The sequence below is a fragment of the Oncorhynchus clarkii genome, chromosome 20 (assembly GCF_045791955.1).
Source record: "Oncorhynchus clarkii lewisi isolate Uvic-CL-2024 chromosome 20, UVic_Ocla_1.0, whole genome shotgun sequence".
NCBI classification, from domain to species: Eukaryota; Metazoa; Chordata; class Actinopteri; order Salmoniformes; family Salmonidae; genus Oncorhynchus; species Oncorhynchus clarkii.
The window spans coordinates 29,968,307-29,980,179 of NC_092166.1; the positions used below are offsets into that span (position 1 = coordinate 29,968,307).

An 11,873-nucleotide genomic window follows, 5' to 3' on the forward strand; every position below is an offset into this window, starting at 1 on the left:
CTGAGAGTCCTGCCCCTCCCTCTTCTACCATACTCTCCTGCCATGTTTTATAGGCTTGGCTGCGTTAACCATGGCAGCCTAATCAACCTGAAAGAGCGTTGTCCTAGATTGCTCCCCAATTATTGCCTGCCTCCCCTGGTGCAGACCCCAACATAACAGACAGACAGGCCCCACTATCTCCATTTGTCACTTATTCAACACCAGTTTTGGGTAGTTAGTTGGCTGTCATCCTTTGACTAACCTACTCCCTTAGTCCCAGGTCATGCATGGGGTTAGAGTAGAGGAGGCTGTGACACCAAAGTACAGGCCTTGTCCATTTTTAGAGGATGTGAAGTCATCTTGAATTCAAACAGTCAATGGGGAGAGGCTTGATTTAACTTGTAGGCATGGGGTAGGGACAGTTTCTAACTTGGAAGTTTTCAATATTTAATATGTGAACTGAAATACACTTTGCTTAGTGACAGTTGGTAGATTCATTCAGATACATGTTGCCTTCCTTGAGTCCAAGGAGATAAGAGGTTAATGATGTAATGTCAGCATAATCAAATCCAATTTACATTTCACTTAACTGCACAAAGAGAGACAGAACATGTAAACATTATCTAATTGCTTTAATTACAGTGCTTTTCTAAAAAAAAATTAACAAACTTTACATTTTAAAAAAAATACCTGTTTAGACATTTTGGTAAAGAGATTAACAATGTTTTCAACAAAGGTTCAAGCAATCAGTTTAAAATCAAGAGAAGTTGTTTTAATCCAACGCCTTTAAAAGAAGCAGACATTTCCATAGCACTCTGGTGGACAGGGCTGGGGTCAATTCAGGAAGCAAAATTAAATAAAACGCATATATTTTCAACGACTTAAACTGTGGAGTAGAAGCATTTCGAAAGTGTATTACAATCAAGTTTCAAATTCACTTCCTGAATTGACTGCCTTCAATTCAATCCCAGCCCTGCTGGTGGAATAACACCCAAAACCTTTTGATAAGAAGCTCAAAGGTTCGTAATGGAACAGCATGTTTCTTTGACATGAGGACAAAAGTATACCTCAGAACTTGCCAAGGACAACATGAGCTGCAAAGGAGAGAAGATACTAGCACTAATTTCAAAAATGTGGAGCTCATACAGATTTATTTTTGCTACTGACACATGATACATGCCTCATTCCAAAACAATTAATATACTTATCATTTTCAATAAAAAGGCATGAAAACAACATCTTGAGGTCATAATGGAGGCTAATGCAGTACATCAGAATGTAGGCCTATAACTGTTTTGTCAAACCAGTGCATCACATAGCATACACCTTAAGTTATAGGGTTGTTGTGGCGCTAAGTCATTGTGATGAGGATGTTGAGGAAATCAAGGCATCCCAACCCTTGAGCACCTGCAGTTGACAGGAGGGGTAACGACAGAATGCTTGTGCAGACTAAAAATGTAAACAATCAATTGGCTAGTCCCGTTGACAAAGTGCGTTTGAGATAGATTCTGCAAAGGATATGTGATTATTATAGCAAATGGATAGGCAGGAAGGAATTCTGCTTCTCTAGGCATTGTGAAGATCTGTTGATTTGTGCAGAATCTCTAACATGCACGTGTTGCTCGCCAACAAGACCAACATATGGACCACATCCTGCACTTTTTTTGCTATTAAATTCAGGTTCATTGCCACAAAGGCCGCTGTCATACAAACAATGCTGAACAGACACCTCTGCACCTCTGTTCATCATAAAACAGGTGAATGATGAGACTCAGAGGAACAGACTGCATGGCAGCCACTTCTCAAAATGATATGGCACACAAAAAAAGCTGGTAAGTGTTGACAAGACTTTTCGACTTTGAAACCCAAGAGCTCTGTTTTAGGCTTCACCTCAAGAACATTCTCACAGTACAACTAGTTAATGCCAGTGTTTTGATAAATGGTATTTTGGGAGAGCAGGACATTGTAGCATTGAGGTATTAAACCATAATTGTTTCAAGTAGTGCATCTGTATATATGCATTATTCAGAACCCCCCCCAAAAAATGAAACGCTCCTTCTTACAGTACAAATTACCAGCTGACGTATAATGCAGTCATTAAATGTTAGGTTGAGACACGGGGTCCCATGATAGCTGGTATAAAAAAAAATGTGCCTCCCTTTTCCATTTACTACACACGAGTATGTCTGCCCAACGGCCAAGAGGAAATAACCAAGGTTGATTTTTGTAAGTGTGCAATAAGCTGCCTCATAACAACCCCCCCCCCCCCCCAGAAATGGACTATTTACATTAAATAAGAAACCCTGACAGTTTTCCAAGATTGGGTTATTATCCCCCCTGGCCCATATGGTGTATTGTTGTAACTAGAGATGAGAAATGAGGGCAGCTTTCCAGTAGGTACGTTTTGACAAAAGTAGCTCAATTTGCAACATCAGAAGAGTACAAACAAGGGAAGAGAGAAGATAGTGTTACCCTTTTCACACTACTAAGCCGAGCTGTACTGCATCGGCCTGGTTCTCATCTACCACAGTTGCTAGAACCTTGCTGGAAAGGAAAATGTGAAAGGAAATCATCCGAGCGAGCCACTGTACGTACGGTTTGGGTCGGCAGGATAGTGTGAAAACGGTATATGTGAGTTGAGGAGGACAGCGGATGATTAGGCCTATTTCTGGTTTTTTAACTGATTAGACAACCAATCCAGTCCTTCATAGAGACCGTCTCCGCTGGTGGCACAGGTGGCCTGGATGTACCAGTTTCTATGGCGGAGGGAGTGCAGTCCCAGCTTGTCTGTGATTTCGGCCGCATTCATAGCATTTGGGAGGTCCTGAAAAGAGACATTTTCCCATTATGAGACAAAAGCCAAGCCAGAGAAAGACATCCAAAGTATTTACAGGGGTGTATATAGTCATTTCTATATTATTAAGACAGAAAAATGCAAGTCAGCTGCTTTTAGGCATAATACACTGGATAGTTGAGATGATAAAAAATGTAGGATACCTGTTTGTTAGCGAATACTAATAAGACTGCCTCTCGTAGTTCATCCTCTGCCAACATTCTCATCAGTTCTTCACGGGCTTCGTTCACACGCTCTCTGTCATTGCTGTCCACAACAAAGATAAGACCTGAAAAACGTGAACATTTTGAGTCACCTGACTTGCCTCTACAGGGTCAACATTAATGCTTGCCCTCTTGTCCAGGCCAAGTTTTTTTTATTGTCGGACAAGAAGTATATAGATTTAAGCTGTCCGAATGGACAAGTAAACTTTTTTTTTTTTAATTAACACAAAAATCACAATATCAAACAATTAGCCTATTTCGATCAGAGGGGCTAACATTGGAATACTATTCAAATCTATTTTACCATGTACACCAATAAAAAAGCCTACATGTCAAAATGTAGGTGATATGTTCAAACCGATGCTAAATATTCAAATACAATAAAGGATAATTAACATTAACGTCTAAAGGCATGATTCTGTTGACATACTCGAGGCACAGTTAATTCAGATCAAATGGTCACAAGACTGGAGAGTGAAGGACAGTTGCCTGTTGCGCATCGCACATCACCCGCCTTGAATCTGAGCGGAAGTGGTCAGCATTTTGAAACTATTTAACCACAAACTTAATTGTTTAAAACCTGGACATTTTATGTAATTTTATGAAGCATGTCTTACCTTGTTTCAAAGTAGCCCAGCCAAAATATCACCATAGTAATGTTGAGGGAATTATTTTATAAACACTTAATATGCCATTGACATATGCATTTTTCTCATGTTCTATTGGTTTTCAAATCAACATTATTTTATTGTCCAGCAGCTAAAGATATAATCCTAGTCATATTAGTAACTCATGCTAGTTGATGTATCTTTATATCTACCCTTTTAATTTCAAAATGATATTTTCATCCTGGTCAGATGAAACCACTCACCAGTGCGGCGTGCTTTTGGGAACAAGTGTATTCCCGCTAATTGCATTTTGGAACATTTGCGTGTAGTCTACAGCCATGTGTGCATTGTTTAGCTTATAATACGAAGAAATAAAACTATCAACGTTTTAAGCTAAACGGTCTGATCTGTTGCAACAGCCTCATTGCGTTTACATTTTTTTAAGTGGTTGTAAGAATTTTGGATCAGCCGTCCCATAACTGTTCCAGAGTCTGTTGAACCTAGGGATGTCCAGACACCCTTAATTTCGAGCCCCGGAGGGAATTATTTTATAAAGACATTTTGTATTTGGTTGTAATTGTAATGTTGCAATATTTTATAGGCTACCAAGGGTGGCGCACCATCCTCCAGGAGAGCCTTAAAGGGGCATTGTTGTAATTTGAGACAGGCTTGAATAAATAAAGAAGCCATAAGGCAGAATGTAGCCTACATTTTTGCCTGATTCTGTATGTTAAAAAAGTTTGTAATGCATTTTATTTTGTAAAGTGGTTCCTTGTATCATACAATAGGTAAGTGACTTGAGCTTTTGGAAGAAAAAAATAAATAAAAAAATCAGTCTTACTTGTCAAAAGCACAAGTGGCTAAAAAGTTAATGCCATGCCCTGCTCTAGTCTGTTCACCCCTTTGACAGGAGTGAAATGACTTGCTGTCTGCACATAACTTACCCTGTGTGTTCTGGAAGTAATGACGCCACAACGGTCGAATTTTGTCTTGACCGCCTACATCCCACACTGTAAAACTTATGTTCTTGTACTCAACTGTCTCGACGTTGAAACCTGAGTGGAGGAGAGAAGATATGAATAACCTGTACAACCTAATTGAGGCAACACATGAACATGTCTAGAGGGAATGAATTATGCTGTTTTTAATTTTAAAAACATTTTAAGTCTCAATGTTACACAAAATATGATAGACATACAAACTGGGCTAACAACATTTAGGCCTACATAACACCAGTACTACTGCTTACCTATAGTTGGAATGGTAGTTACAATTTCTCCAAGTTTTAACTTGTACAGGATAGTTGTTTTACCAGCAGCATCGAGACCCACCATGAGGATCCTCATCTCTTTCTTGCCAAATGCTTTAAAGAGACTTGCAAATAAATTCCCCATAGTGAAGATGAGGGATTCAACTTTGTCAGAAGGAAAACTAGAGAACAAGAGAAAAACCAATCAGCTTCGAAACAGTCAGTGTATTTTTGCGCTGCCAATTATAGGTTAACCCATATTTTAAGCATTTGTGAGTTGTTCAATATGCCTAGTTTATAAACTTGCTGACAAGTTATTTTTTAAGCTAGCAAGATAAGTTCCAACAGAAAGCTAGTGAGCTAGCTAACCATGTAGCTAGCGTCAACTGTTTCAGTTAGGTAACGTTAACTATCTAGCGTTATACAAATTATTTATATACTAGCCAGTTGAATAAAGGAAGACAAGCATCGTGTACAAAACTGTCTTGCAGTGATTTGAAATTAGACACACGGCTAGCTATAAATTAGCTCTCTACTTAGCTAAGCTAGCTAGCTGGATGTTTTGCTAGCGACGTTAGCAAGTGGAGCCCAGCTAAGTTAGCCTTGCCAGCCACCTGGCACGTTTTTTCCAGAACTTTTTAACTAGCTAGACGCCATGAAATGAATCCATTTGACGTTATATGGCTACTTAGCAAATAAAAACCATGCAAAATATGACTATTATCATATTCAAACATCAAGAGTATAAATTACAGTTGTTTTCAATTCTTTCCTCTTCAAGGCGTTTCCTTCCTCAAGATGGCGATTATTATTTGTTCACGTCAGAGCTTCCAGAATTACTTCCGTGAAACGGCCGAAACAGAGCCTTTGGCACATGGCCAGAGAGGAAGAGGGGAAACTCGGGCTACAGTCTGTCTTCTCCAGCAGATGGCGTTTTTCTTATTTTTTTCGCTCACCAAGCAAGGAGTTTTTGTATGGAGATCAATGAGTCGAATTTGGTCAACAAAATATCGAATGGATTATTTGTTACAAGAGGGTTATTTGATCAAAACGACGTGTTGTAATGCTCAGGTTGTTATGAGTGTACTGATATAAGTAGGACACGTGACATCCTGTCATCTTTTAGACAAAAACACTTTATATTTTTAGAGGGATGGCAGGTAGTTTAGTGGTTAGAGTTTTGGACTAGTTAACGAAAGGTTGCAAGATCGAATCCCCGAGCTGACAAAGTAAAAGGCTGTTGTTCCACCCCTGAACAAGGCAGTTAACCTACTGTTCCTAGGCTGTCATTGAAAATAAAATAAAAAATTCTGAACTGACTTGCCTACTTAAATTAAAGAAATATCAGAGTTATTTATGCCTGTTAGTGCAACCCTGGATCCTTCAGATGTCTTTACCCTAAACTCAAGCTTAGCCATAAGCCTTACCTAACCATTTAAAACTTCAATGGGGGTAGGGGCATCCCAATGATTCCTGATAGCAAGAACCACTGTGGTTGTTCAAACATGTATCTGCCATCTCATTGGCTAGAATGGTTTGCCTTCGTCTGTGAGGGTTAACGGCAGTTGGCATCCAATTTATCTTGCATTACCGCCACCAACAACACAGACTACTCACAGGGATCCTCTCAGGGTCCCTTGACCAAACCATCCTCCTCTACTTCTGCCTCTCTCACAACGGACACTTCCGATCTCCAGCAACATGGGCAACCCTACAGTTGACACAACTTTTTCCACTGAAACTACACATTCCTCTGTCCCATGCCCTCCTGCACACTTCCCACATTTTGGAATCTCCCTCCTGGCACGCCGGCAACAAGGGTTTTTCTTTATTTTTACTCTTTTCTACATTGTAGAATAATAGTGAAGACATCAGAACTATGAAATAACACATATGGAATCATGTAAATAACCAAAAAAGTGTTAAACAAATCACAATATATTTTCGTCAAAGTTGTCACGCTTTGCCTTGATGACAGCTTTGCACACTCTTGGCATTCTACTTTGAAGAATCTCAAAAATGAAATATATTTTGATTTGTTTAACACTTTTTTGGCTACTACATGATACCATATGTGTTATTTCATAGTTTTGATGTCTTCACTATTATTCTACAACGTAGAAAATAGTAAAAATAAATAAAAACCCTTGAGTAGGTGTGTCCAAACTTTTGACTGGTACTGTAATTATTCAGATGCTTTACTCAGCACATTTGGCAGCGATTACAGCCTTGAGTCTTCTTAGGTGTGACACTACAAGCTTGGCACACCTGTATTTGGGGAGTTAGTCCCATCCTTCTCTGCAGATCCTGGATGGGGAGCGTCCCTGCACAGCTATTTTCAGGTCTCTCCAGAGATGTTCAATCGGGCTCAACTCTGGGCTCTGGCTGGGCTCTGGCTGGGCCACTCAAGGACATTCAGAGACTTGTCCTGAAGCCAGTCCTGCATTTTCCTGGCTGTGTGCTTAGGGTCTTTGTCCTATTGGAAGGTAAAACCTTCGCCCCAGCCTTAGGTCCTAAGCGCTCTGGAGCGTCAAGGATCTCGGTACTTTGCTCCGTTCATCTTTCTCTCAATCATTCAAGTCTCCCAGTCCCTGCCGCTGAAAAACATCCCCACAGCATGATGCTGCCACCACCATGCTTCACCGTAGAGATGCTGCCAGGTTTCCTCCAGACGTGACGCTTGTCATTCGGGCCCAGAGTTCAATATTTGTTTCATCAGACCAAAGAATCTTGTTTCTGATGGTCCGAGAGGCCTTTAGGTCCATTTTGGCAAACTCCAAGTGTGCTGTTGTGCCTTTTACTGCGAAGTGGCTTCCATCTGGCCACTCTACCATAAAGGCCAGATTGGTGGAGTAGTGCAGAGATGGTTGTCCTTCTGGAAGGTCATCCCATCTCCACAGAGGAACTGCAGCTCAGTCAGAGTGACCATTGGGTTCTTGGTCACCTCCTGACCAGGGCCCTTCTCTCCCAAGTACTTAGTTTGGCTGGGCGGCCAGCTCTAGAAAGACTTGGTGGTTCCAAACTTCTTCCATTTAAGAATGATGGAGGCCAATTTGTTCTTGGGAACCTTCAATACTGCAGAAATCTTTCGGTACCCTTCCCCAGATCTGTGCCTAGACACAATCCAGTCTCGGAGCTGTCTTACTCACGCCGGCCACGGAGAACAATTACTCACAGTCGTCGGCGGCACCGTGTTATCCTGAAAAAGAGCGAAGAAGGTGTTTTTCTTGTCCGGGTGCAAGACAGCAGTGTCTATGACGGAGCTGTTTTTTCCTTTATAATCCGCTTATTGTCTGGATTCCCTGCCACATACATCTCGTGTTTGAGCCTTTGAATTGCGACTCCACTTTGTCTCCTTACTGACATTTTTGTTTGATTGCCTTATGGAGGGTACAACTGTAACGCTCGTCATTAAATGTAGACCAAGGTGCAGCGTGGTAGGCGTACATTTTCTTTAATTTTAAATGTTCCACCAAAAAACAATAAACAACTCAATGAACGTAAAGCTAGGAGTGCAACACATGCAACAACCAAAGACAAGATCCCACAACTGAAGGTGGGAAAAAGGGCTGCCTAAGTGTGATCCCCAATCAGAGACAATGATAGACAGCTGCGTCTGATTGGGAACCATACTCGGCCAACAAAGAAATATAGACATAGATTTCCCACCCTAGTCACACCCTGACCTACCAAAAAGAGAATTTAAAGGATCTCTAAGGTCAGTGCGTGACAACAACTGGACTGTTTGTATTCAATCCTATTCCCAGTCACCTTGCCATGGTTAAATGTGATGGTTTTGCGTGAATGCTGCCATCTATCCACGTTTTTTGGATTGGATAGGTTTTAATCGTCAAAGTGGGAACAACATCCCATATATGCTTCTTGATTAACGCAGTCACCGTGTCAGTTTATAATTCAATGTTATTCTCAGAGACAACCTGGAACATGTCCCTGTCCGTGTGGTCAAAACAGTCTTGAAGCATGGATTCCGAATAGTCAGACCAGCGTTGTATAGACCTTAGCACTGATACTTCCTGTTTGAGAATCTGCCTACAGGTTAAGAGGAGCAAAATGGAGTTGTGATCTGATTTACCAAAGGGATGGTTGGTGGAGGGTCTTGTAACCATCCTGGAAGGGAGAGTAACAAGGGTTCAGAGTTTTTGAAGGGCGAGTACTGCAGGCGATGTGTTGATATAACTTCGGTAGCGTTTTCCCAGATTTGCTTTATTAAAGTCCCCAGCTATAATAAATGTGGCTTCAGGATATGCAGTTTCACTTGGTCCAGTGTATTTCTTTGAGAGCTGTCGTGGTATCGTCTTGAGGGGGAATATACACGGCTGTGACGATAACCAAATAAAATTCTCTAGGGAGGTAATGCGGTCGGCATTTGATTGTGATGAATTCTAGGTCGATTGTCAAAAGGACTTGAGTTCCTGTACACTACAATCACACCACAAGTAGTTAATCATGAAACATACACCTCTGCCTTTTTTCTTCCCGGAGAGTTCTTTATTCCTATCCGCACAATGTATTGAAAAACCAGCTGGCGGTATAGTTTTGTGTGTGTGTGTGTGTCTGTGTGTGTGTGTATGTTGGAGTGTCAGTGTAGTTTGTGATGGTGTGTGAATTAGAGTCCAGTGAGTGTACATCGAGCCTGTGTCAGAGAGTCAGTGCAAAAAAATTAGAATAGATAAGAATAAAATAATGGGATCAATGCAAATAGTCTGTGTAAACATTGGATTAGCTAGCAGTGTTATTACAAGTCTTATTGAATCATTCAGTGAAACTTATAAACAAAAAACCTAAATAACCTATATTTTCCATTCTCAGTAAATTAAAGGGAAATGTAAAAAATGTTCAACTTCATCATCTCCGGCACCACCCCAACATTAACATACTGTATGTGAAAATTCCACGTTTCTATGTTTTGTAGTAAAAAATATGTTTCCAATGACATCATCAACCAATTAGTAGACAATTGGTAGGCAATTAAGTAGGTAATGCCTTCTCACAATTGGTTAAAATCACACGTCTCACACTGATGATCTTTTTTACTACAAAACATAGAAACTCACCATTTTCATATACAGTATGTTGATGTTGGGGTGGTGCTGGAGATGAGGAATATGAAGTTGAACCATTTTTAAGTTTCCCTTTAATAAAACCTCCCAGGAAAACTTTCAAGCAACTAGAGTAAAACGTTCTCAGAACATCCTTGCAACCTAAAAATATAAGTTTCCAGAAAGTAAACTTATGGATTAATTCCCAGAACCAATGGCAAACCAGAAACGTGAATTCCCACAACTTCCAAGGAACCAAATGTGTTAGCTGGGAGACTTGGAGCAACCACCACCAGGGACAAGTGAACATTGACCACAACTTTTCTCCAACCCTGAGCACTCGCTGGAGGGGAACTGTTAGCCATATCCTCCTCAATTTCCTACACCTTAACAGAAACCACACTAGGGTATTTTCTCAATTACATTTGCTTACCTCATGCGTCCTCCCTCTTACTTTTGAAACATTTAAAATGTAAAATGTAATCGAGGAAAGGCGGCGAGCAGAGGAAACGTGTAAGAAAATGTACTTGTGTATGAAATGAGACCCTCCTTCACTCAGCATGACAATGGTAGTCAGCTTGAACGTGACCTCACAACATGGTTGAGAAGAATCTCCTCCCTCTCATAGCTCAATGTGAAACGTGTCAGGTAAATCAAAACCTGACACTCAAACAATCTTACGCTCAGCCTGCTGAGTAACCACAACCTCCTCAACTGTGGAAAATAACATCTCAGATAAGAGAACAAAATACTCACTGACAATCTCTGACTTCAACAGATCACTTGGGGGAACCAACTCCTTTTTCAGACCACAAATAGAACCTATTGGCCCAGTGTCACTCAACCCCAAAAATAATGTCTCCCTTAAATTGACACCCGAATCAACCTCCTCCTCAACCTGCAGAGGGCACACTACATCACATATCTTTGCCCAGAAGGTCTCAGTTAGAGACACAAGAATCACCACCTTCACTAGCGAGAAACATTTCCTTGGAACCACTGTTTAGTTTGGCAAAGAATGTTTCCTCCAAGTCCCGACACAAATGATCCTCCTCCCTATCTGGTTTGCTATCAGCACTCATCAGACCCTGAGTAACAACACACACTGGGGATACCACAAAACGCTCCTTGAGAGACTCCGCCCATTAACCCACAAATGGGGGCGTTTCAGCCAACAGTGTTTTGTGACTTGTCACTGGGGCTACCCAAACCTGATCACTTAGGGAACTAGCTCATCACTCTGACCACAGGTGGAAACTGGTTTCGTAACACGACTGTCCGACTGATTGGCAACACTAACTTTCTCCCCTTTATGCTCTATGCATTCATCTTCTGTTTCAAAAGTGCCATTCCCTGTTCTAAATTGGCTATTTCCAACAAGTATTCTTCCTCTTGACTGCTATCCAACAGAACCGGCGGCAGCAACTCACTCCATGTCACCCAATAGCATTGCAACATTTAACTTTTTCAACTTCTCTGCTATTTCATCCTTTTTGCCGCCTGATCTAACTGATCGCTCTTTACGTTGAGAAAACCCCAACTATCTTCTACCTCAGCATAAAACACTGTTGGCTGAAACGCCCCCATAGTAAAAAATCAGTAAGCCAAACCGAACCAATAAATCAACTGACAAAAGTCAGTTAACCACTAGCTCACCGCTGAGCAACCAATACATGCACTCGCTCCAAGCCCCAGAGATAACCACTCCTACCGGGCAAAAAACAAACCTACAAAAGCTACAAACCATAGCAAAAGTTAGCCACTAGCCTACTGCTAACACAAACGATCGCGATCGGGAGACCTGTGAGGCAGCGCACAATTGGTCCAGCATCGTCCGGGTTAGGGGAGGGTTTGGCCTGATGGGATTTCCTTGTCCCATCACGCTCTAGCGACTCCTTGTGGCAGGCCGGGCGCCTGCAT

General features: G+C 41.3%; 1 protein-coding gene across 1 annotated transcript; it reads right to left on the reverse strand.

The window, feature by feature from the left end:
- Positions 1 to 408: 408 nt before the first annotated feature.
- Positions 409 to 5,762, reverse strand: LOC139376176 (ADP-ribosylation factor 1). Its single transcript, XM_071118449.1, has 5 exons — positions 5,647 to 5,762; positions 4,894 to 5,075; positions 4,589 to 4,699; positions 2,977 to 3,101; positions 409 to 2,803 (listed from the first exon to the last, which is right to left on the reverse strand). Exons 2-5 carry the CDS (start codon positions 5,036 to 5,038, stop codon positions 2,642 to 2,644), a joined length of 543 nt encoding a protein of 180 aa, XP_070974550.1. The 5' UTR covers positions 5,039 to 5,075; positions 5,647 to 5,762; the 3' UTR covers positions 409 to 2,641.
- Positions 5,763 to 11,873: the final 6,111 nt, after the last annotated feature.

Bases quoted from the DNA above. Each gene is read 5' to 3' on its own strand.
- LOC139376176 (XM_071118449.1), bottom strand. From the start codon at position 5,038: ATGGGGAATTTATTTGCAAGTCTCTTTAAAGCATTTGGCAAGAAAGAG. The intron at 3,102-4,588 runs GTAAGTTATGTG...CACGTTTTTCAG, and splicing joins TTACTTCCAGAACACACAGG to GTCTTATCTTTGTTGTGGAC. The intron at 2,804-2,976 runs GTATCCTACATT...GTCTCTTTTCAG, and splicing joins TAGTATTCGCTAACAAACAG to GACCTCCCAAATGCTATGAA.